The 25,299-nt window shown below is 43.3% G+C and overlaps 1 protein-coding gene across 2 annotated transcripts in view; it reads right to left on the bottom strand.

Moving 5' to 3' along the window:
* Positions 1 to 1,037: 1,037 nt before the first annotated feature.
* unc5a (unc-5 netrin receptor A) overlaps positions 1,038 to 25,299 on the bottom strand; it is a 142,466-nt gene continuing 118,204 nt past the window's right edge. For both annotated transcript variants that reach the window (XM_008281346.1, XM_008281348.1), the window contains 8 exons: positions 24,785 to 25,084; positions 21,713 to 21,800; positions 21,068 to 21,236; positions 18,674 to 18,907; positions 9,465 to 9,614; positions 7,435 to 7,599; positions 7,116 to 7,294; positions 1,038 to 4,953 (listed from right to left, as the gene is read on the bottom strand). In XM_008281346.1, the coding sequence (XP_008279568.1) occupies positions 4,788 to 4,953; positions 7,116 to 7,294; positions 7,435 to 7,599; positions 9,465 to 9,614; positions 18,674 to 18,907; positions 21,068 to 21,236; positions 21,713 to 21,800; positions 24,785 to 25,084 (1,451 nt within the window). In that variant the 3' untranslated portion in view covers positions 1,038 to 4,787. The remainder of the gene's footprint in view (positions 4,954 to 7,115; positions 7,295 to 7,434; positions 7,600 to 9,464; positions 9,615 to 18,673; positions 18,908 to 21,067; positions 21,237 to 21,712; positions 21,801 to 24,784; positions 25,085 to 25,299) is intronic.

Raw genomic sequence — 25,299 nt, 5'->3', positions numbered from 1 at the left:
TTTTTTTTGATAGGAACCCATCTGCTGGAGTTTCTATCGACTTCACCGTCTTCACTCTCACCAACACCTGCTCCCTGACAACTGAGCGATAGACTTTAATAGATTTTAACCCAAACTGTTTTGGTGTTGTAACAGAGACCTGAGCGAACCTTTACAATCTGTTCACGAGCTACAAAGCGCTTGCAGGAAAGTTTGCAGCAACCATTTAGCCAATCAGTACACTGAAATAAGTTTATTTCATGGAAAGGTATTTGCTAAAAATGTTGAGAAACTTGAAATGGGTTAACAAAGTACTGCCTACTGAACTCGCAGTCATTTTTATATTTGTGCATCAGATAAATAATCAAAGTCTGACGTGTTAATTAGTGAGCTATAAAGGTGCTGGAAGGTTGATTTGAACCCTTGGAGAGAGCCAGACTGGGTACCTGTCAGTCTTTACAGTAACTGATGAAGTAATTCCCAACTTGCAGATTGAAACTGCCTATCAAGCAGACACACGATGAATCTGAACAGCTCCAAGGTGATCCAGGTTTTCTCGGTTTACTGTTCACTTCTGCACAGTTTTAACTAAAGCGCCCCAGAACTAAACATATAGAATAAAATGAGAAACTGAATCTTCCTCAGCATGGAGATCCATACTTCAGGTTGGGAACACTTCAGTGATAAATTCTTCTAAACTTCTTTTACTCTCTTTTTTGGGAGCTTTCCAGCATTATTCAGTGGCTTTCTTTGGTGACCAGATTTATCAGCAGATGTTATCTGTCTTTAGCTCAACTGAAGAATGATGTTGGATTTGGTTGAAAGCTCCAGAAAAAAACAACTTTTTAATAATTTATCACTGATTTTCTGGCTGAACTGTATGCAAGCACACACAGTTTTAAAGGGTCACAAGCGGAAAAGGTTCCAGCTCTACATTTAACAATCCCCTCGTCAACCAAACAACTTTGAGTGATGTGAACATGTCTGGTATTTTTTATATGTATGGTTCTTAAAGTCGACAACAGAATTAAATTTTTCCAAGTAAAAGGAACCAGTCCTTCATTTAACAATATATAATTTATTTACAACAATTTCGGATTGAATTACTATACATACCTTTCTGAAATGTCATAGATAGATATATATACATAAGGCCAAGTAAATACTTGAAAGCACTTAGAAACGAATTTCCAAAATTCTACCCACAAATCCATATCATTGTCCAAAAAGTACAGAAAATCTCCCTTAGCAGAAGTTTTTCCATTGCCACAAAAGTTTTGACAACAATTTACATTAACGATAAGGAACACAAAAGGTTAAAAAACAAACCAAAAAAAAAAAAAAAGAAGAAGAAAAAAAACAACAAAAAATCAAAACAATAGAAGGATTATACAATTGCATAAGCGCTGTGGTATGTAATAAATACAGCATTTTTGACTTGCAGAAAGGCAAGGAACATTGAATCAAGGAACGAAATAGAAAAACCATTCACAAGTACAGAAGTCTATTGTTCTTAGTTCAAAAAGAAAACAGTTCAGTCAGAGTGACGGGGAGATACGCACACGCCCGGTCCAACACTCGCTCAAACACACGCACATCCTTGACACTGAATAGTAATGAGTGACACATAAAGTACAGTGCTGAGATGGAGCATTTTTTTCCCCCCATAACACATGGGTGAGCTTAAACCCTTGAACAAAGCATGAATGTTACTGACACAAGTCTTACACGGAACTATCAGGCCCAGATTTTTATCATGAAGGAAACCGTTATTCATCACACGCACACACACAGTAATTGCAGGATTGTTAGATTTGTCGGACGAGTTCGATGTGAAGATAGATGCTGAACATCCTGGCGGCTGGTGAATTACATTACCGAAATGTGCTTAGGCAACACATCCAAGACAATGACGGAGGTGATAAAATTTCACACACAGTCTGACTGTACAACTGTCATGGCTCATCTAAACATGCTGTGTCAACACTGGCTCGTCAGTGTCCAAGAACTGATGTCCTCCTCCTCCTCCTCCTCCTCCCGATTAGCCTCCACACAGTCCCAGTGTAGTGATTCACTAAGCATCAGTGACTGCTTCCAGCTTGTATTTAAATGCTTACAGTTATAGAAATAATCAGGGAGACTTATGCAGAGTAAGGACGAACAAAATATGTATAGAAACCTCCTGTAAAACAGTCCCTAAACCCTTAACACTGCAAATAGTCTTCACTGCTAGATCGCCAAAGAACAGTATATAGGCAAACACGTCACGGTTTAGACTTGACAAATGCTGCGCCAGTTAAGTGTCTTTTTTTGGCTTCATATTAAAATATAATTTACATTTGTTTACAAAGTGATAAAAGAAACTGACACACATTACTGCTCAACAAACAGCATCAACTTGCCTCAAAGACAAATGCAAGGAAATGAGAGAAAGTAATCTGGACTTTAAGTCCGCACTTTAGAAGAGACAGCAACTCTGACTTATTCTATACTAGCTGCAAGTAAAAACGGTGCCGAAACAATATTTTTAATGGATACAATATGAGGATGTAGTGGCCTCAAATGATATTCAGAAAACTTTGGTTACCAATTCTGCTGATATACAGTATGCAAAGTGACAGCACACGGCTGGTATAGAAAAAGTATTTACATATCACATGTGGCGATGATCCGTTTCAACATGAAAAGATTCATTTAAGGTGGAATCACCATTTTATCTGAAAGGGGATCGATTCCAGGGTTTCTTAAAAACATTTCTATTTCATGGCATCTCCATATAAAATAGCAAAAGGAGTTGTGTCAGTGTTCATCGAGGGGAGGCGTGTTTAAGGGCATGAGTCAACAGGTGCTGAGATGCCATATAAAAACTACTTTTAAAAGAAAACAAAACAATCAAAAGAAAACAAGACACACTTTTCCTCCACTACAAGGAAACAGAAACGTACATTCCAAATATCTGACAATCATAAAAGAGGCTCCATTTATTTCTTAAAGGTTGAAACCACTGGAGATTGCAGGATGGGCTTTCCTAGCTGTTTGAATGAGACGGGGGGTTTAATGAACGGGGCTTTCTTTACAACTTTGAACAGACAACTTCACATGCAACCCTGAGGCAGACACAGAGAGAACTATGGCTAGTTTGGGATTGCTCACACCTTGTACAAACTGAATAGGACCAAAGAGAACCGTCGCCCGATTTGAAAATTACTCTGTAAAAAAATAAACAGGTGCAGTTTATGAATTTTTGCTTGAAACTACTTCATCATTTTTGCCATCCTGGCTTGAAATAACAACAACAAGAAAAAAAAAGAAATCCTTTCAAAGCGTCTTTTTGTGAGCAGACATTATGAATAAGCCACTCTTGACTTTATCTGAAGAACGGGGTCTTTCCTCTGATGTGGAAATACTCTTTGCCACACAGCAAATATAGAATTCCCACCAACGTTGCTTTATGAATAATAATAAACAAAACTGCACAATTACCCTTCTAACATGAGTAATCTCGAGAAGATTTTGAAGAATTTGTTGTCAGATTTTCAGTGGGAAAAGTGCACTACATTATTTATGTGGGATAATAACCCTTTGGGCGATGTTGTTGTACGAGGGAATCAATGTAATCAAGGGGAAAATGTCATATTAGAAATGAGTTCTGATGACATTCAGTGTTCACATATATGCAGCTAGAACGCCTTTCGGCCCTATGGCTCCTTCATTAGCTGTGGGATCCGAAACAGAAAAACGCCACAATGAACGATTGGGGTAATATGAGACGCGAAATAAACCTGATGGATCAAAATCACAGGCTTTAAATAGAAATGGCTTCTGAAATATGACTTTAGTAAAGATATTACTCACTCTTCCCTTAAAAAAAAAATAAAAAATGTCCAGAGAGCCCAAAACCTCACATATATCGATTTAGAAGCAGGAAAAGCTGCGAAGCGTCTCACTGAATCAAGATGTCAAGATGTTACATTCACAGTAGTGATACCAGCTGGACTGGAAAAAACACACAAACCAGATGAGACTGGGTTTTTTTTTTTCTTTCTTTCTTCTGAGGGGGCTCTGATGTACAATCTGTTTTAAACCTGCGAGTCCAGGATGTGCTACAAGCCCAGCCGAACAGATAATCACATGTATGACGAACAGCGTCGCTGGGTTGTTGTGTTAATGTAACAAACCTGCCAATTGCATATGTCGCCTTTTTCCTCTTCAACCTGAAATCAGTGGCACATTTTCGTCACCTTCCTTCTACTTAATATTTAATCTGTGATGACTTTTGAATCAAAGTTCAAAAGAACACTTGCAGAATTTGCAATATTGGCCATCAGTAATAGTATTCCTTTTGCATATTGCTCCTTATTAGCCACAAGTGGCCTATTTAAACAAAAAAAAAGAAAAAGAAAAAAGAAATAAAGGTGTGAAGTTCATTTCATGTTATGCTTACAGTAGAACCAGGGCTGATTTAACTTCAATCTTTGATGGAAAATAAAGGGTATTTTATCTACTGAGCGTTTGAATACATTTCCCCACACACCCAAACTCCACTTCTTTTTTTTTTTTGGCCCCTCATTTGGTCTGACATTTAAAGATTTTTACTCTTTGATGGGAAATAGGGACTCAATCCTACATAAACCCTTTTTATCTTCTAAAGTGAAGAAGAGGGACACTGGGACAGCTCTGATCTTCGATTCCTGCTGCGGTTATTGTTTTTTTTTTGTGTGTTTTTTGTATTTTTTTTTTTGTTCTTCCTCATGTGTGTGTTGTGTTCTGTACTTTTCCTCTGCACCAGTCTCTCCCCCTTTTCTGGGTTAGCACTCGCCATCAGAGACCAGGAATATCATGGCTTCCTGTTTGCCAATGTCAGCCATGACCGTGGCCAGCTGGTTGATGTTGCCGCTGTGGAAATGTTGTGCCTCCCACAGGTCCAGGATCACAGAGGTTGGGCTCGCTTTGGATGCAAAGAAACTCATGTGTCTGCAGAGTGGAGGAGAGAAGAGAACACAGGAATTAGAGAACAATGAGAGATTTTTTTTCTTCTTCTTTTTCTTTTTTTTTTATCGAATCAAGCGACGTGCACATATCAGAAAGGACACTTTCTCATTTTATCTCCATCAAAAGACTCTTAAGAAAACCTTTTCAGCTGGTGCTTTATTGTGCTACCGCTTCTCGTAGCTCCGTCAATGTCAGGTTTTATTGTGTGTTATATTGCTACGTCCCGATATGCCGTGTTGGAGCACTAAGTAAAAAAATGATAAAAGGTATAAGAACACAGTCTGGCTCTTGAAACTGCCATCAAATACAGAATCTCCGGCAATTTTCATTTCAAGCTTAACACCATAACCCTCATTCCTCTTTATTTGATGTTGAAATTGGCCCTAAATCCCATATATAGTAAATCCTATATGGACTTTCACTGTTAAGTCGGAAGTGACCTTTTCCGTTTTAGGAGCAGAACCTTTACGATCAAACCCAATCAATGACAACAAAGCAGTGGCCCCGGCCGGCTTTATATTTGATGTTGAGTGGGACCTGATCTCCCCGGTACCTGAAGATGCTTGTTTGATTTAATGGCCTTTTTCTGTTCTCCAAATGTCCGCGGCCTTAACCGTTATGTAGAGCGCACGTTGTGTTAAAGAAAAAAACACGAGTGTAAACCCCTCGACAGATTGGTGCTGTGCGAGTGTTAGGGCGGACGGGGGTGAGACAAAAAGCCTCAAACGCCACCGGAGTCCTTTCCACCTTGAGAAAGGTCAGACAGAGTGCGCTGCTTCCTCGTATCTTCTGTTTGCCTACTGAAGCACTCTGTGATGGTTATAAACATGCTTTGGCAGAGCACAAACACCGAGAACACTGTGTCACTCTGCTATTTTGAGTCAATTGGATTTTATAGCATACACAGCTCTCCCTCTGTGTCGGGAGAAGACAACAAAGAGGAGTGTTGGTCAAAGAAGATTGTCTGGGAATGAACCTCTGTGTCATTATTCAGATAAAAACGACGGAGCTCGGCGTCCAACGTGTCAGCTCTGCTTATTCACCTCGCTGTGTGAAACACGAGCTTATCTTGTATGGCTCAGACGCAGCCGTTTGCACTGTCTTGGGAGAGAAAGATCAAATAAAAGGTTCTTGGCATTTTAAGTTTTATTGATTGGTCCCGTTCCGCTCGGTCTGAACACTTTACGCGCACAGAAACAAACGCAGAAATACAGCACGACAGAATGCCAAGGAGCTGTTGCCTTTTCAGGAAAACATGTTGTTAAGGACAGATCAAACAACGGAGCGCTTGTTCCTTCCTGAGGCCTAAATGAGAATTGATTATGTTGAGCAAAACATTGCTAATTAAAGCTGTAGTGCATCAATTCAATTTGTGATTAATTGGGGTAAATAAAGTTGATTGGACAAATTAAGTGTACCTATTTGATTTCATTACAAGGTAGAAATTAAATTGGAGGATAAGGGATCAATGCCTGGCTCCGTTCTGTTACAGGTACTCCGGTGATAAAGTACAGTAACCGTGAGAACGAATTGGTCCGACGGCGGCACACATCCAAACCTCCTCCATCTTTTTTTTTTTTTTTTTTTTTGTGCCTCTGATGGGCGGTTAGCTCGCTGCCTTTCCAATTACAACAGTTAAGCAGAATGTAGCAGGTAGAAGTTTAGCTGCAGACTCTAAGCTGCTTACCTGTTTCTGAGGGAAAAACGGAAGAAGGGGGTCATGTTTTCTTGCAGAAATGATAGCTGTATCCATCAAGTCCACATTAATCCTATAATGTTAGCTGTGTCAAAAGAGGATTAGTTTGCTGAGGCATTACCTTGTTTACCTGAAGTTCAGGAAAAACACTCGACTGCGCTCATGCACTTTGCCGCTGATTGTGTTCAATTACCGCACCGTCATAGCTACACGTTAACCTCGACGTCGGCGTGACCCTTCACAATCAGCGTGATTGCATGTTCATTATTTTAAACAAGCCGCATTGGAGTGTAAACCCTCGCCTCTTTTCTCGAGGGGTTCGGATAAATGAGGCTCTTGCTGAATTTCTTAAGAGCTTTCGCGCCTAAGCCGCCTGTTCCGACATGCTCCGTCGATGGCCAGATCAGTGATCAGATCAGCGTCATTGTGTTGCCAACTTGGTATTTACCTCTCGAGTTTGAGTCTTTGTGCTAGCATTCTCCAGTCAGCTCCGTTGGGACAGGGAGCGTCCAGGCTGCTGCAGATCTTCTGCCTGATGAGGTACGGGATCTGAAAGGCGCTGGGCCCCGCCAGAGCCGTGGCGTTACTGTCCATTAACAGAAACTCAGAGTCCACCGCCCGAGTGTCCTGAGAGGAACAGCCATAAAAAGCAAAGCCCCTTTATCTCAGCCCTGAACAAACAAAATTCCTTTATGAATAATCAAAATGCAGAATCAAGGTGGTTGCGTAATGGCTTGAGGGGCTCTGAGCGAGCGGTTGATGCTTACCTTGGCAATGTTAAAGTCGAGGCTAAAGCTCTGTCCCTCCCCCTCCACCTGCCACACACACAGCTGGCAGGTGAGCTCACAGGTGCTGAGGCTGAGCCGCTCCAGAGTGAACGTGCAGTGCAGGTACCGCTGGGAACCATTCCAGATATGGTAGAACGGGATCTCCTGCAGAAAAACACAAGGCGCGCGCACAAACGGCAACGCAGCAGCACAGTCAGAACGGCGTGTCTGAAACGCACCACAACAAGGACCGCCTGCCTGGAATACACTGAGATTATCATTAATTACGCCGACATAAGCTGTCATCATTAGGTGAAAATGGCTAAATATATCCGAGGCAGCAGACTGATAACATTCAAGTAAGTTAAAGGGAATTAATGTGCTGTTACTGACAAATAGAATCTTTAATGGGAGTTAAAAGCTGTCTGCCTGAATGAGTTTATTACAGAAGAAATCAAATTTGGGATATTTGAGGAGACTGCACGCTGGATTTATCACACTGGCACTAGAAACACGTTTTCTTTTCATTCTTTCAGTTGATTCAGCTTTTCTACCTCCTGCAGGTAGGCAGAGCTACAAATGATGCTGATGGCGTACATGCTGAAACAACACACCACTACTATGAGTCTAAAGCACATCATGTGACAAAGATATTTATATATATATGCATAATAGCTCTGAGTACTGCTGCTGTACAGCGCCGGCTCCTGTCTAGCAAACAGCTACCAGGGAGTGTTTGGTAGAATTTATTCAAGAATGACAATTTCTACATCTTTCTCTCTGTTGCTGCATATTCATGACTCATTTGCATAACCCAGGAGAAGCACAGAGGTAGCACTGGGGAGAGGAAAAAAAAAAAGGGTACACTAACTCCTCACTTTACCCTGAGTTCAACAGCTAACAAGACCTCGGCTTGAGAGTGAAGTAGGGCTGCAGCACATGCTGCTAACCAAACGGGGGCACTGTTACCCAGGCAGACCGGCGGCAAAGGGAGCCGGGTGAAACGCACAAAAGTCTTCACAGGCCCCCAGGGAGGCTAAAGGCTTTTTTGACTGCACTGCTGAGAGGGGAATAACACTTCCAAATGAACAGGCACAGTCCAGAGGAATAAGCCTCTGTTCTGGGTGCATTGTTGCTGCTGCTGCTTGCTTGGCACAGCCTGTTCGCTCTCTTTGGGGACCCGGTGCTCAATGCTTACATAGTTACAGCCAGAACATTTTCTAGTCTTCTTTGAACAGCCTTTGTGTCTCCATCGTAGGGCTGCGGTGTAGTTGGCCGTGCAGGTGCGGGGAGTGCGGCGGAGGTGGAGAGGTTCCAAAATTCAGGTTGCAAAGTTCCAGATATTTACATACTGCTCTATATTTCATCTGAGCTCCCTTTGAGAGAGCTAGGATAATCAATCAGCTCGCAGCTCTGGGTTAGTGCACACAAGCCAGCTCCAATATGCACATGTATACACCTCATGCACACTCCTATGCACAGGAGGTGCACACACACACCCAAAAGTGTTCCCTCTACTCCGGTGAATGATTTAAAGTTGCACACTGTGCCAAGAACGGAAAGGTTATTGGACAGAGGAGTCCTGCAGTAACACGCTGAAAAACACTCCTTTGTGTGAATCTTTAAAGTGACCAAGTGAAGCCAAATCAAAACATGCTTAATTAAAACTCTGAACCAGCTAAAATAAAAACAACTTTCCAGAGAGACAAATGGACCATGAACCCTCATTAACAATAAAAAGTTGCTCCTGAATAACTTTTGGCTACGGTGACATCATTTTTGCCAACATGGACTTAATTGTTTTTTTTTTTGTTTTTTTTTCTTTTAATCTCTCTGGATGGCTAATTTAAAATAACCTGAGACAGCATGGATTTTAAATTGAGTTTAAAAACAAATGCATTACAAGCTCTTTAACTGCAGATACACAGATTTGACAGATTCAGCCAGGCACTTGTATTACATGTCTTTGGCCCCGCTCTGATCTGGAGTGACTCCCTGCCCCTGCAGCCACCCAGGGCTGCCCAACACACCTGGTAGCCGGCTAGCAGCTTGCTCCTCCAGTGCGCCTGGGGCATGTCGTGGATGGACAGGCGCAGGTTGTGGTAGCTGTCTTTGAAAAGCAGGACGTGGGGCTCGTCAATCAGCCGACCCCCGAGCTGCCGCTCCATCTGCATCACCTCCTGACGAAAGAGAAAGAGGCAGGGAGAGGTGTCAGGGCTCAGTGAGGGAAGCACATTTACTCTCACAGTCACACAGGTAAGTGAACACGTGCAAAACAATCCATAACTGCTTCCTGTTTACACTTTGCATGGTGCATCACTCACTCACAAAGCTGCGCCACAATTTGTCTACTCGCACACGGGCAGAAATGAAAAGAAATGCACAAAGACACGGGCAGGGGTGGGGGACGCACAAAGGAAACCTGATTCAAACAGATGCACAAAGGCTCGCTTGCTCACACATACGCACACGCTGACACAAGCGCAGCGTGAGCGTGAGGCAGGGGTACAGCACATCTTAGGACAAGAAGATAGTGTCCCTGCATGGAGCCGCAAAGGACTGGACCGACTTGTCTCCACAGCGCTTTAATGTCACCACAAGGTTGATCCCCCGCCTCAGCAGTGTGTGTGTGTGTGTGTGTGTGTGTATGTTCAGCTTTCAGCAACTGCATTAGCATGCAAATACTGCAGCCATCCCAGCCTACTAGCTACCTGGGCTGTGATGAAGTAAGTGAACGAGCCATTAGTCAACTGCTCATTGTTCTCGCATGGCGAACCTCCTTAATTTCATTTTTGTTTTTGTGCCAGGAGAGATTTGTAAATGCATGCTTAATATTTTAATCTCTGTGGGACTTGCTCAGCGGACCATTTGTTGCCATCCAAATGACCATCTGGAATGGCTTGATAATATCCGCCACATTCTCCTCTGATTTATCAATTGGTTTTTTGAGCTGGATGCTTTGTGCTGAACGAGCCCTTAAAATAAAAAATAAGTAAAAATTAAAAAAAAAAAAAACAGTACTTTGGATAGCACTCATATGTGCTACCTCACACTCCAATCAGAGGAGCATATTACAACAGAGAAAACAGATCTCTGAAATTAGTGGTGTGAAAAGACCTCGGAAATAAGATATGTTCTTTTAATCTGTCTGAGGACGGAAACAAGATGGCAGCAGAAGGAAAACAGTGAGCCAGAATGTGCCTCGGAGTCTACGAGACATACAGTATCTCAAAGACAACAGCTCCAAGAGGGAGATGTGTGTATAGATAGTGGCCATATGTTGAGCGCTGCATGCCAGCACAGTTGCCCATGGTATGATTTGAGCAAAGACATCTAATTAAGGTGGAGAATGGCAGTAATTTCTATCCGCACAACACTGATTCAATTTTCTGCCCTCTTTCCCAGGAATGGGTTAGACTGATTCCAATTATAATGGAAAGGAAGCTGTTAATTATCCATTTGGAATCTCTACCTGGGTTATTTGATGTGCTCTCTCCTCCACTGAATGAGCACTTTTTGGTTCAGCCCGGGAATTGAATTTCCATGTTTGCTCAGTGCATTGCTAATTTCCATGTTTGCTTTGTGCTTATCTTCTTGTTAACATGAATATTATGCCCCCTGTGATTATCTGCCTCGATCCCTGCATTTATATTGGTTTATTTTTCCTTTTCACATAAATGCCACCGAACATTAAAAATGCACAATGATCAGACTGTATGTGGCTCACTGAGATATGCTCCTCACTGTACTGACACACCGGAGCTGTGTGATGCTACCCAGCCCACTTACTCGGAGAGGGAAGGTCAGACAATGGCTCTGAATCAACGCGTCGAGGTCTAATGAGTTAATAACAGAGGGCAGTGCATTCTGCGCAGAGAAGCCCTCTGCTATTATGTCTGTTAAGGATACAAAAGGCACATTATGTGGGCCTCCAGTGAGGTTCATTTAAACAGTTCTTAAGCACAATTATTTGTTAGGGGAGATTAGCATTGCAAATTGGCTGGTGGACTTTGATCAGGTCTTTGACCTATAGAAGCGGATCCATAGGCCTGCTAACAGGAGAAGGAGCGCAGAATGCCAATTATCTTATTATCAGCATCTAGCAACTAGAATGAATACTAACTCGCCCGTCTAGCAGTTTGTCAGGTTCAAGGCTGACACGGCAGGATTACAATCAAACAGGGTCTAGGACATGTTCGTCCTGCAGCCTGACAGGGAGCTTGAAAAATACACAACATGGGATGATGCACTTGCTCCTTTAAAGTGTGCACGCGTCCTCGCTTTCAAAATGACACACTTGTACACTGTGTGTGTGTGTGTGTGTGTGTGTGTGTGTGTGTCTGAGTGCCAGTGAGTGTGTGTATTAGTGCGCGTCTCTGTGCAGGATTTCAGCATATGTTCTGGACTGAGAGAATAATGGCCCTCTTTACACCCCATTATCCTGTTAACAAATGACAGCGTGAGTGAGCTAATAGATGAGAAGCTAAATTTGACCATATTATTTACTCTTTCTGCGGGGAAACAATGCAAGGTTTTGAATTAGTTTACGAAATCACATATTAATCATCATCTCGGAGGGGAGATTTTGTTTTTCTATTCGGCGAGGAAAAGAAGGCTCCGTTTCTGTTAAGACATCGGTGCGACTATGGAAACATTAAGACACATGAGATGGGCGAGAAGTTCAAGTACCGCATGAGAAAAACCCCTTTTGTTCTGACGGAATTCAAGATAGCCCGTGGTGTGTGTGAAGACTGTGAATTTAGAGTCAGGCAGAGCCAAGACCACCCCCTGACATTCAATGAGGCTGGCTAAAGAGAGTGAGATAGAGCAGGGAGGACTGAAAAGAGCAGCAGCGAGAGAGAAGAGAGACAGAGGCAGCTTAACATTTGTGTCTCCAGGTCACCAGAGTGGCCAGCTTTAGCAGGACAGATAACAGGATTACTGCAATCATGGCCACAGTTTTCTATGACTTCCACCCCCTTTTTCCCACCCTTGCTCGCTCGTCTCTCCCGCCTCGCTCCACACCCGTCTCCCCCCCATCATCCTCTGGGCACGGACCGGAGCTGGGACTGTGATGGACTGAGGCCGAGCACCATCGGGGATACAAGAGACACTCATACAGCTAATCTCTTCGGGCTGGTGCTGACAGAAAGAGGTTACCCCAAACTTTCTCGTGCAACAAAACCCAGCCAGCCATCGGATTGCGGGAAATAAACACGGACCGAACGGAATCAAAGTACAAGCGGAGGCCTACATATTAAGTACCGGACTGCAGACGTTGCTCACAGCAAGGTCAGGCTCTTACTTGAGGCCTTCTGTTGTTCGGGCTTTGCGTGGAATAAACTGATTAACTTAACTAGCTCTGATGGGGATTATAAGTAGCGTTTGATCAGTTAATTAGTCAAGCCACATGTCATCTGAAACATAGAGCAATACGCGGGCTTTAATATCCTCATAAACTCGTGCTCACCCCTCCGCCCTCGGTAACGTCGCGTCCTCGTGTTTAAAAATGTGCATTCACAGTGACGATCCATTTTCAGAGCTGCTCTTTTCAGGCAAATGCATTTGTTTATAGAGACTAGCCTGGCTATGTGGGCTCCATAAATCTGTGTATTTGTCAGCAGGATGTGACAGGCTTTTCCTCTCTGACTGAGAGTCTATCAGTCTGAGCTCCAGTGGCCGTGCCCGCTACAGTCAACTCTGATTAATAACTACAAATAGAAGGGACTTGTCTGCTCAGTTATAAATGGGGACTGTGTTTGCTAGGGAAAAGATGCACATTCTGCCTGATAAATCACAGAGCAGGACGGGAGAAAACAGCACACAGGAACACAGAAATATAATATGGAAACAATTTCTCAGCTGGGCTCAGTGATAAAGCTGACTGTCTTGTTTAACTTAATGCCAGCAATTACTGGGCTATGCTCTTCTGTTTTTTTTTCCCTTCTTCCCCCTGCTAGAATTTCTTGCCAGTAACTTTTCTGATGGAGGGATCAGAGGAACTGTTTGTATTCTACACTGCGCATGCTGCTTTTCCCCTCTCTGATGCATAACAGTGCAAAAAAAAAAAAAAAAGTTTCTGCTCTAATGTAGCCGGCTGCTCGGGAGCTAGAAAGAAAACGTCATCGTGGGAGCACATAAACAGTTTATGAGGCCTTTTAAACGCAAATAAGAATCATAGCTTGAGGTCAAACGCTGTACAAAAGAATCCAGGAGCCGCTATTTAACCAGTACGACATCAATTAAACACCCATTTAACCCTGGAACATACATTTTTACAATCAACCGACAAAAAAGCTCAATGAACTGGCCTCATAACAAGAACACTGATGGGGGAGTAAATCTGCAGTCTTAAATACAACACCGGGGCTAAGAAGGGAGTTGAATGTGCTTAGTATTTCAGTCTTGAGATGTATGATTTGGGGTTTTTATGGCTTATAAATGTAACTTTAACTCACTACAATAATGATTAAACAAGACAAGACAGAAGTGTACATCTATATGCTCTCACAGAGGCCCTAAATGCCAACGTTAGCATGCTAAAATGTTCACTATGACAATGCTAATACGCTCATCAGTGTAGTTTATGTTATGTTAGCAGGCTTAGCACTAAATTTATATTAGTGGAGGGTAATATATCGGTATATTGGCAGATATGTTGTCCGATATGAAAGCTAGTTTAAGGTAGTTCAGCAGCACATGTAACAAAACGGTGCGGAGTCAACCGGTGTCAATGACTTTTTGAGATACATTTCTGGCAGTTAAATTAAACAATGACTCCGCTATCTTTTCAATATGACTGACATAACCGTGTTCATGTTAACTGTCACGTTGTTACTGTTTACTACATTATCACCACTTAGCTACTTTCACAGCTTTTTAGTTGAGTGGAAGCTAATGTGCTAGCATCTAAGACCCGTCTCCTCATAGTATGATTGGAAGGCTAATGAATGCTAATATTACACCTATAAAACTGCAAACTGAACAATTCCTGGGACTGAATTCAATAAATTCATTTTTATTTTATTTTTTACACCAGATACATAGAAAGCTTCCCCATGATGTCTAAGCGCCATTGATACTGTGAGTCAGAAGTAGTGAATCATGAAATAGTATTTGTGGTTGTTAACAGGGACATTTTGCTTGAGGTGACATTTTATTAAGCAAGAGAACAAAACTTCTGACTGGAGTTAAAACGACTGAAATAATAGAAATAAATCTAAAGCATGAATAGGTAGCTTGATAGAGTGGAGACTGCGTGCTTTAATGAAGAGGACGTAACACATTTCAATATTGAGTTCACTTGTGTTATTTTTGATATACCTAAATACAAAGATCAATTCATCATTAGTGAATATTAAGCTTTTTAGAACAGACTACAAAATGGAACATGCTCTGCAAGCTCAGTTACATAATTCACATTTTTTATTTATACGTGTGTAATATATGTGTATGTTTATATGCACAGATTTGGAAATAATTAGACCACCTGTTGTTTTCTTAACCCAGTGGAGTCACTCACTTTTTATTATTGTGGTTAAATAATTAAAGCACTGCCTATAGCACATGGGGAAAAAAAGTCTTAGAATAATTCAACACATGCAATACATTATGTTAAAAAATATGATGTATGGAAAGATTTCAAAACTTGCACAAGAGGGATTAAAACATTTTCTCAGCCACCTTGTTTTGCCCATAAGCTGTATATGTAAAGTCAACAGATAATGCAAACAAAATTATGACTCAACAATGCCCAAGAGAAGATGATTGAGAGATAACAAGAAAACAGCACCTTAACTAAGAGCTTAACAAAGAGGGATATAGTGAGAGTAGCCATTGATGACCAGCTTGGAATCAGCAAAACAGAGGTCCATTACAACCTAAAGAAGAAGACACTGTGTGGCTCTGACAAGAAATGGAGGAAGGCAGCGGTGTAATCATTATTTCCAAAAACATTTATAAGTAAAATCGTCCAAACATCAATATTTTTCGCTCCATAAAATCAGCATCAGCCCTCAAAATCTAGTGCTGTTCAAAACTCTCCTAAACCAAACGTCAGTTTTACGGGAAGTTAGTTGCAAAAGTAAGTAATGGATGATTTGAAACTGCGATCTGATTGCGGCGCTGCAGAAATGGTGAGAGAAGAGAACAATTTATCCTCTGGGCACCATGTGTTTCTGTAAAACACATCACGAAAATCTGTCAAATAGTTGAGGAGATATTTCAGTGTGGGCCAAAGTGGTGTGTAAACTACATCAACATTGCCATCCTTAGCTAGAACGATGCCACTAACAGGGGCTAAAAAAAAAACCACACAACCCATCCAGATATTTATTACAAACTCTGCCTTGTTATTATGGCCCCTCCAAAAGTCTACCACTCAATGCAGGAAAACTGACTTGTGCTTCAACCTCTGTAAAAAATAAATCTGACAGAGGGTGGGCGGTTTATAAATCATTCGACGTTTAGAAAAAAAAAGAAAAAAAAAAGCTGTACAACAACACCGGCCTCACAAAACACAGACATGTGGGTGTAAAGGAAGAACATTTAGTTATCAATAAACACAGAGATATTTTGTTATTGTTCCACTCAAATGTGGCTTATGCTGGGAAAACACTCTCCTTTATCATTCGCACCAACACATGACAGATTCTGAATATCACGGCTAAATATAAAAAAGCAGCTGCACCATATTCCAATCCTAAAAAGACACCTTCGTCGGCACCCTTCCAGTTAATTAGATGTTGGTGTGTGTATCTCTGCACTGAGTTGGCGGCTTGGTTCACTGCAGGTGTTTCAATCAGTTGTGGGATGGCAGAACATCAGTGATGCTCTCCCACAGGTCTAGCTGGGAACAACCAAGTGCACAGTGAGGGCACTACCAAACGCCGATTATGTCTCCTCTGCTGCTGTGCCAGCCTTGGCTGGGCCTATCAAGAGTGGGACACACATTAAATATTAACTTAATTGGTCCCGGCAGAGCCCCGCTAACATACGGCAAGCATCAGACGAAATGTCACTGTTTCCCCTGAGCCCCCGCACACTTAGGATCAAAGACAATAACATTGGTTCTAATCTGCTGTAATTGGGAGATAAGAGATTCCACGGTACAGCATGCATAAGTGTAGTTTGCATGCATGTGTGCGTGTATCTGTCACTCTCTCTGATGGAGGCTTGTCAGAACAGACTGACAGCCGGTGATGGGACTGGAAAGAAAAGCTCAGCATCCCTTTTGGTGTCTACAGTTCTCCTTGCTACTGAAGAGTCACAGTTTTTGTCATCTCCCATCAAAAGTACAGCTGTTTAATGCGTGTACAGTCGAGTCCTTGGCTGAAAAACAAGGTGCCTTAGCAGGCTGCCAGCGCCATCTTGGAATTCATATGAGCTGAAGGTGTACTGTACATGAGTGCAGACACACAAAAAAATGGCTGTGCCACTTCACTGTACCACCTACTGCTACTCCACCGCTGTTACATACTGCAATTAACTCTAATGGTAGCCATAGTGAAAGTCTAATCATAAATGGTGCATTTTAAAGATAGTGATTAGTGATTAGGCTGAACCTCTCCAGGGAAGTTTAATCTCCACTCAAAGTAGTTAATGTACTTGCTAAATGAACTGCTCCCTCCATAATAGCACCAAGAGCAGTGTGGAGTCGAGATTACTAAACAGTGTGGGCCACGTTCTAAATCACTCACTAAAAACTACAAAACCCCGGAGACGCCGTGGCTTACCACAGGACCAGGTTGTGTGAGAGACGCGGAGCTAATGCACTCAAGGGCGTCGAGGGAGCCGCAGAGTATGGCAGCACAAGTGCTGGAGTCAACAAGCTCAGATGTCCTTTTCCTGGCTAAGAGAGCGGGAGAATAGCAGAACAAGAGCTAGCCAGGGAGAGAGAGAGAGGCAGCGAGAGAGAAAGAGTTTTTGTGCACCAGCAGCCTTTCCTGCATCCAACACAGGACACGCAAGGTCATTTCGGCAGTCACACTGCAGCAAAACACCACCGGGTCAACTGATGATCTGAATATATAGACAGCCCTATCATTAGAAGTACTTTGATAGCGCGTAAACACACGGGCTGATATCCATCTGCAGAAAACATCGCCTCCTGTACGCCACGTTTTATATCTATTCTATATTAGAACACTCTTGAATGTCAGCCAGCAATTTTCCTGAGCACGCCTTCTATCAAGCAGTCGCTGTCAGGAAACAAGAGAGAGAAAGCAGCAGCAGCAGCAGAATTGAGCCACAAAAAGACAGATGTAAGCTCGGAGAGGCTTCTGTAATTCCCACCCCACAGCCAGAGCCTGTGCAACCGTTTTCATCTCATCTTCGGCCCCCTGTATGTGAGAGTGCTAATTTCGGCGACAGCCCCCAGTGACTCCCATTGTTTATGTCCCGCAGCCGTCCATAGATTGTGCTGGTTGCGCGAGGAGGTCAGCCATTATAGCCGGCAAAAGTGGACTCTGGCGGGAAGAGGCACTTGTGGCTGTGGGTGGTGTCAGAAGAAGAGGAACAGCTTGGAGAGAGAAAGGGAGGTGTGGAGAGAACGAACGGGAGGAGAGAGAGGGAGAGAGAGGGAGAGAGCGAGCACGGGGGTTGCTGGGAAAAGATTGGGACAGGCTCTCCTTTTAATTTACTAATTAACCATGCAAATGAAATCTTAACAGGCTACTCAGAGGCAGTCCTCGGGGGAGGGAGGAAGGCATTAGTGCTTGATTATACTCTGTCCATGTGGAGGGGAAAAAAACAGAAGCGAAATATGCTGTTGAACAAAGTGATGGGAAACTTCTTGGCCCACGGCAGCCAAGCAGAACCACTGACAGCATGAAAGGAGGGAAACATCTCTGTAGGCATGCACACAGAAAACACACAGAGATTGTACACCGTGATTACCCTGCATATATGCATTGTCTCTATAGATTCAAGGAGGAGGAGGAGGGGGGGAGGACCATCATCACCACAAATCACACACCCCTGAACTGCGCACGGTGTAATCGGGCCTGCAACATTGTTCAATTTACCATGGCGATGTCTAACTCCTACATGTCTGCGCCGATTCCTACCAACCTTCCAATCTGACAGACAATGCTATTACACATAATAGCCTGCCCATCACTCAGCTGATGCGAAACCACCCAGTCGGTGCAATCGGAGGCTTCAGAAACTGCCAGACAGACTGAATAACAGGCGGTGCCGCATTTGTCACCATTTTCTTTTATTTATTTATTTTTTTTACCTTAAAGACATCCTGCGTGTCGTCCATGCAGTACACCCTGATGTTGTACTCCAGCGTGGAGCAGTATGCGTCCGAGAAGAGCACCAGCCGGAGGCGCTTGGCTGCACCCATGTGCAGGGACTCTCCCACCAGGGAGAAGGTGCCCAGCTGCTCCGAGAACAGCCGGCACGTCTCGGCCTCGAGCTGGCAGTAATAAGGCTCCGACACCAGCTCCTCCCCCATCAGCAGGACGTCCTGGAAGAGGCAAGGGGGGAGAAGAAAAAAAAAAAGAAGTGTGGATGGAAGGTCAAGCACCCAATTTATGTAGGAAGGGAAGGGTAATGTGTTTGCTTGGGTACCTGATGTGTGCATGCGTGGGTGTGTGTTTGCAAAGGGCTTGTTAGGAAAGTAGCATGGCCCCAAACTCCACTCTCCCTGCTGTGTGACAAAGCAGCATCTAAGCTACAGGTCTTTAAGGTAATGTTACGTAAGTATCTGGGCAGCAGTTTAGATCAGGAGGAGAGGCTTTGTTCCTGCTTTAAATTCCCTTTTCACCGCGATACAGCTTACAGCACACTGACATAAAGACACACGCTCCCTCACATGGAGAAACACATCCTATAGAACACCATCAATTTACTTAATAATGCATGAACGAGGTACTCAATTGACATGAAAGGAGACTCGAATAGATTCCTGGCAAGAATAGATGGTTCTGGAGAAAGAAAAGACCGTGGAGGTGCAGTGAATATTGGATTATTGGGATTTCCGGAATTTCCTCCAGCATTTGTCTGAGATTCGTTAAGAAAGGTGAAACCAACTTGCCAATTTATCTGCAAAACAACCCTGTTGCCTGATGGTGAAAAGTGTTCAGAAAAACTAACAGGCAGCACAAGAATTAATTGGTGCTTTAATTTGGCATGGAGGAAGAAGAAGAAAAAAAAAAGAAGACAGATTCAACTACGCCAGATAAGCAACAACTTACATTTACTTGCTTTGTTACGCAGCTAAAGTCCTGTATCACAACTTGCGCATCCCTAACAAGGATGACAGACGGGGAAAAAAATATCCCATTCCATCACAGTACGGGATAGTTTCTATGAGATAATTTCACTGCTCTGGGCTAATTTGATGGAGACAAATTGGACCCAAGGTGACAACATTTTCTCTAAAATCCCATCATGCTAGTTGACTGACTCTTCCCATTAGCCAATCAAGCTGAAGAGAGCATTCTGCCTGCCAAATGCCCAGCGAGCCCCTCTAGGATCGATTCAACCAGACACCATCTACATCAATAGAATTAGTATTGACACGATTCATTTGCTATGCGACCACAATGGAGTCTCACTTTTTCATCATCTTAATATTTCTTCAAAGTGGAACAGAGAGTGAGGTGGCTCAATTACTCCACTGAGCGCTCCGTCTACGAGTAATTCATTCCCCTTTCTCCTTCTGCATGTCTCCTATCTATTTTCACTATCTCTCCTTGCCGCTCTCGCAAATCTCTCCTCTAGATCTGCATTACCTGCCAGTCTACTTTGCCTTTCCTGCTCCGTCTCCTTTATGTTTTTTTTCTACTTTCGGTTTCCGTCACACTCTGTGGTTGTTTCCACTCTCATTCTCTCGTCCACCTGGCACTTTTTTTTTTCTATTGGTGGCCACGCAGTCAGGCCGTTGGGCTATATTTGGTCCGGCTGATGATTAAAAGTGCTGGTCTAACCTCTGCCTCAGACAGGCCAATCCATCCCACAGACACCCCACCGCTGCTACACGGGGGGAGGCTGAATAATTTATGCACAATATCGAACATGAAAGAAGACCTAGTAACACTCCAAAGCCCACCAGCACCCTTTCCAATCTCTCTGGATTGTTGAGATGGGCATACTGCCTCCAACTGCGTTTGTTTGTGTGTGTGTGTGTATGTGTGTGTGGAGACACCAAAGGTTCTTCCCAACTCCATCCTATTGGAGTCTGGCAGCTCTGGTTACTTTCAAATTTCATGGATAGAAAAACGGGGAGGGAACCCTGTAATTGGAAGCAGCGGTCAAAAATGGTCAAGGAGCACTCACAAGAGTACTTTGAGGATCAGTAATTTGCTTAGAGAATTTCTGTTTTGAGAAACATGTTGCCTAGCAACTCTTGAGCTGGAGAGAGCTGGTGCTTCCAGGCTTTTGTTCCAGCCCAATGAGAAAACACCTGATGGTCAATATAATTTAAACCCTATGGAGTAGATGAGTGCTGGGCTAGAACTACCTCTGCCATACAGCACTGAGTGGATTTCAGTGTGTTTCAAGTCACCGCTGAGCAGGTTTGTACTTTTCAGAGAAAAGCTCTCAGTAAGACTTCACAAATTCACCGGGTGGCAACTTTGTCTTTCTACAAAGGATTTGTGCTGGAGTTATAGTGCTGCCTTACCTCCCAAACGCCCTCGTAGTTCTGCTTCTTGAGGCGGACGGCCCAGTTATCGAGGCATGCGTCAAAGCAGTGGTCCATGCTGAGGATAACCGGTCGGCTCAGGACCACCCCCGGAGGGCCACAACTCACAACGGGGCTGAGCAGGGTCTGGCAGCCGGCCAGGGGTAACCTACACCGGGGAGAAAAAAACAGCCAGAGAGGCCAATGAATCGAGATGAAGTGCTTTTACTCATCGAGTTATTAGAGAGAATTTACTGGTCTCTTGTAAGCAGAATACGACACTGTCACTTCTGCAAATTATCTAGCAGCTGTAACAGAGAATAATGAAAGCCTGCTGGACGCACTGACTAGCTGGGCCGAGTTGTGATGACTGAGTAATAACATAACACAATCACAGCAGGCTGCATTGACTGTGCCTTGTGAGACCTGGATGCAGCAAGCCAGATAAACAGTGTTTTCCTAACAATTCATTTAACTTAAATAGTGCACATCCCAGTAAAAGGCTACGTTATTTATTTACATCCCTCCTCCACAGTACTGGCACCGACTCTTAAGCCTTTCCTAATGGAACAGTAGAGCATCAAAACAAACAGCCTAGTGGCATCCAGGGAAGACTGCCAGTTAGACAGTGTTAAAGAGACCCACCTTAAATCTTCCTTCCTCTGAACAGTGAGATAAATCTCATAGATCTTCCCTCTGGGGATGGCCTCGGGAGGAATGAGCAGACTGATTCCTAATGCAAATAACAACAAAAGGGAGAGAGAGTGGGGGGGTAAGCAGGAGGGGGGACAGGCTCATTTGTTCTGACTGAACAACGCTTTTGTCATCCCACAAAGGAAGCCGGCCCACTCAACAAAACTGTATGGCTGCAAAAACAAAAAACAAATCTATTCTGAAGGTCAGAGGCAGCCTCCTTCAGGTACAGTAGATGCAAATCTCTGCACTGGCAGCCGAGGCGGCGCTCGTCCCCACGGTCAACAATTAGCTGAGACAAAAGCGCACGCCGCATCGCAGTTTAAATGTCCTCCGTCTGCCACCAAGTAGATAATTGAGACCATGGAACAGACTACTCCAGGAAAATTGCACTTCCCCAGGAGAGTGCAGGAATGCACATCGGAGAATAGGGAGAGCTATTGAAGTAGTTTGAGTGGAGCAGCGTTTGTGTTGTGATTCTCGCGCCAAAAAATCATCCACTTAGAATCCTATTTAAAATGTAGTACAAATAGTGACTGTGTGACACAATCTGAACAGTCTCTGGATTGTAAACTGGGCCTCTTTGCCATAAAAACATCTGTTTGAATAAGCCGAAGGTGGCTGAATGCTCACAGCCTTGTTTGAATCTATAAACCATGTCCTCCATGTGCCCGCTCTGAAACTGTGCTAAATGACAATATATCTCTTTTGAGTGGATGCATGCAAGTGCTGAGTCTTTTTTTTTTTTTTCCGTTCTGTGTGTCCCTGTGAGAAGATGGGTGCCAATGCGTGGTATAGTCTACATGGCTTTGAGTTAATCCATGCATAAAATATCTGTAAGAGAGTGGAAGAGAGACACAGGAAAGAAACACGGAGAGCGAGTGTGTGGTGGCAAAGAAAACAGGAGAAAAAAAGACCTTTTCTTCCACAAGATATTGCCGTACTGGCATCAGCTAATCTGGACAGCCTAGAGTGAGCCAAGTGAAAACACTGTCTCCCAGTATAATTATATAAGCTCTGTACTCAGCTAATGTGAAGAGGGGAAGCAAAATGGGGGAATAATAATGGTGGACTTTTAATATCTTGTGTCAGACTAATCTGCACTATGACCGTCTTTATTCTTCTGTTTGTGCTCTTAACACACAATCGACACTCGTGGACATCGGCAGTAAATTCAACCAGCGCTGTCATTAGCGAGCAGCCTAATTGGAATAATTTGTTCTAGGTTTTATTCCAGGCATCCTTCCGAGCACAATGTATTTTGGCGCACGCTCATTTCGTCTCATCACCGAGCATTCATTTGAACTATTAACGCCGTGCTGCGTAGACGTAGGTTATTGACATGTTACACAATCGATCATTTTCGATACCATAAAGCAAAAAAAAAAATCCTGCTATTTCGGATGATTTAACGTTCGGATTAGTCTCTTTTTAAACAAACAAGTGAACCTTTCGGCACACAATCCACCTTAATTACACCGCTAAATCACAGCTTAATGTATTTTCCCATCTTGCTCCTTCATAAACTAATTTGTATCCCAGACAGAAATACAGCCGGAGCACTAAGCTGTCGTGTATGAAGCCCTGAAACACTTTCAGTATCTCGGTGCAGACCTATTAGGAAACTTACATGCATGTGTTGAAGGCTGAAGGGTTGGTTTCAACAAGACAGTGAGATGTTTACAGGATTCTACCATTAGTGATAAACTCTGCTTGTTAATGTCCAGTCAGAGACGTTCAAGCATGTGCACTAAAGCAAATAAGACTGACTTGCTCCCACAGTATTTCTCAATATAGCAGCAGATGTTAAATTGTTCAGATGATATTTTTCTTGTTTGTTTGAAGTATAGCAGCAAACAGAACATCCTACGGAGGATTACTGAAATCTCCCTGCTCTTACACAACACAGACTTACAATGCAGTGTCTGCAGAGACGCCCGCCTGAAAAAAAAAAACTCTGTCTCCACTGTCCAATTTCTGCATCATAAGAGTTTTTACTCCAGTCTTATAAATCACACTTACAAATTTGGAAGCAGTGAATTGGAAATTACCTCCAAGTCGGTTCTTATTGCAAATGAGCCAAGAGCTGGAAACATAAAAGCACACGGCCTGGCTGGACAGTGCTGGTGACTGTCAACCTGCTTCAACACCACCACATGGACTCCCAGGGCAAAAATCTAAATCAATCAGTGATCTTGTCTGGTGTCACAATGAGGCCACAGAGAAATATGAATATTTATAATGTACTGAGTGCTGTAAGTTCAGACAGAAAACTGGATGTTAGGTTATAAATAATGATGGACAGTATTAACTTTCATCAGGCCAAATTAGCAGGCAGTCCAGCTCACTAGAGTCTGCAGCAAAGAGCTAAAATGTAAAAGCATCCTCTGGGTCAATCGAACTCTGAACCCAACAACAGAACCAAGACAGTTCAGAAAAGAGAGTCTTCTGCTTCTGATCGGACTCTTGTTGGGTTTGTTTGTGGTGCGAATGCAAAACAGACCACCTGCAGGTTATTCTGAGCACTGGATTTTAGAATAAATTTAAATTTCCTTTAAAATCTATTCATTGGAAAGTATTGAGAAAAGTAGTTCCTGAGCTGCAGGCTAAAAAAAACCCAAAACGTATAGATTGCACCCTAGTAACACATATCCACTTCACAGCACTGGAGCAGGGATTCCTTTGGATCAATGAGAGAGTAAAATGAAATTAAACTATGGATCTATTGAACTTGCATCCTACATGATGCATTTTTGTAGCCTTATTATGGGTCGACTGCAGCAACCCCAGCCATGCTGTTAAATGCTTCCCCTGTTTTTAACTTCGTATTTCTTCTGAACTGAGTGTCAGACTAATATCAGCTACGTGGCAATTTTTTTCCCTGTTGATTTGTCAATAAAAAGTCAGCAATAGCATCAAGCTTTTCCAAGCTAAAAGGGCAAATATTCATCCTGTGTTCTTTGTGTGAAATGATTGAGCTGAACAACAGGTGTGACAGAGAGAAACCCAAAATGAGGAACAAACCCGTGTTGGGGATCGTCAGCCTCCCGCCGAGAAAGTTGAAGGTCCCGTAGGAGGTGTTGGCGACGTCGCGGGGCAGCGTTTTAAAGTAGGTCTGAGTGGACAGCCTGCTCACAAACTCCGAGGGGTCCGGGTTGAGCTTGCCGTTGTGCAGAGTGTGCGAGCCGTTGGGAAGCGGGTCCAGCAGAGGCCCGTTGGTCATCGAAAACTTCCCGGTGGCATCGTGGCGAGAGCGCAGGGTGCCCTGGTAGCTGGTGGTGGTGGTGGTTAGATCAGGCTGGATGGTGAGCAAATGGGAGTTCTCTGTTTGAATAAAAAAAAAAAAAAAAAAAAAAAAACAGAAGCAGACAAAAGCAAATGTGTGAATCTCCATGAGTGGCGGGCAGGCGGGTGGGTGGGAGGGTTCCTGCATCACAGAGACAGACCTCACACTCTCTAAAGCTGTTGCAACACACACAAGAAAACTGAAACAAACACAGAAAAAGACACATGGTGCAGAGAACAGAGCACTCACACGC

This window comes from Stegastes partitus, unplaced genomic scaffold (genome assembly GCF_000690725.1).
Source record: "Stegastes partitus isolate 25-593 unplaced genomic scaffold, Stegastes_partitus-1.0.2 Scaffold230, whole genome shotgun sequence".
Taxonomy (NCBI): Eukaryota; Metazoa; Chordata; class Actinopteri; family Pomacentridae; genus Stegastes; species Stegastes partitus.
This window is presented reverse-complemented; position numbering and strand designations above follow the sequence as displayed.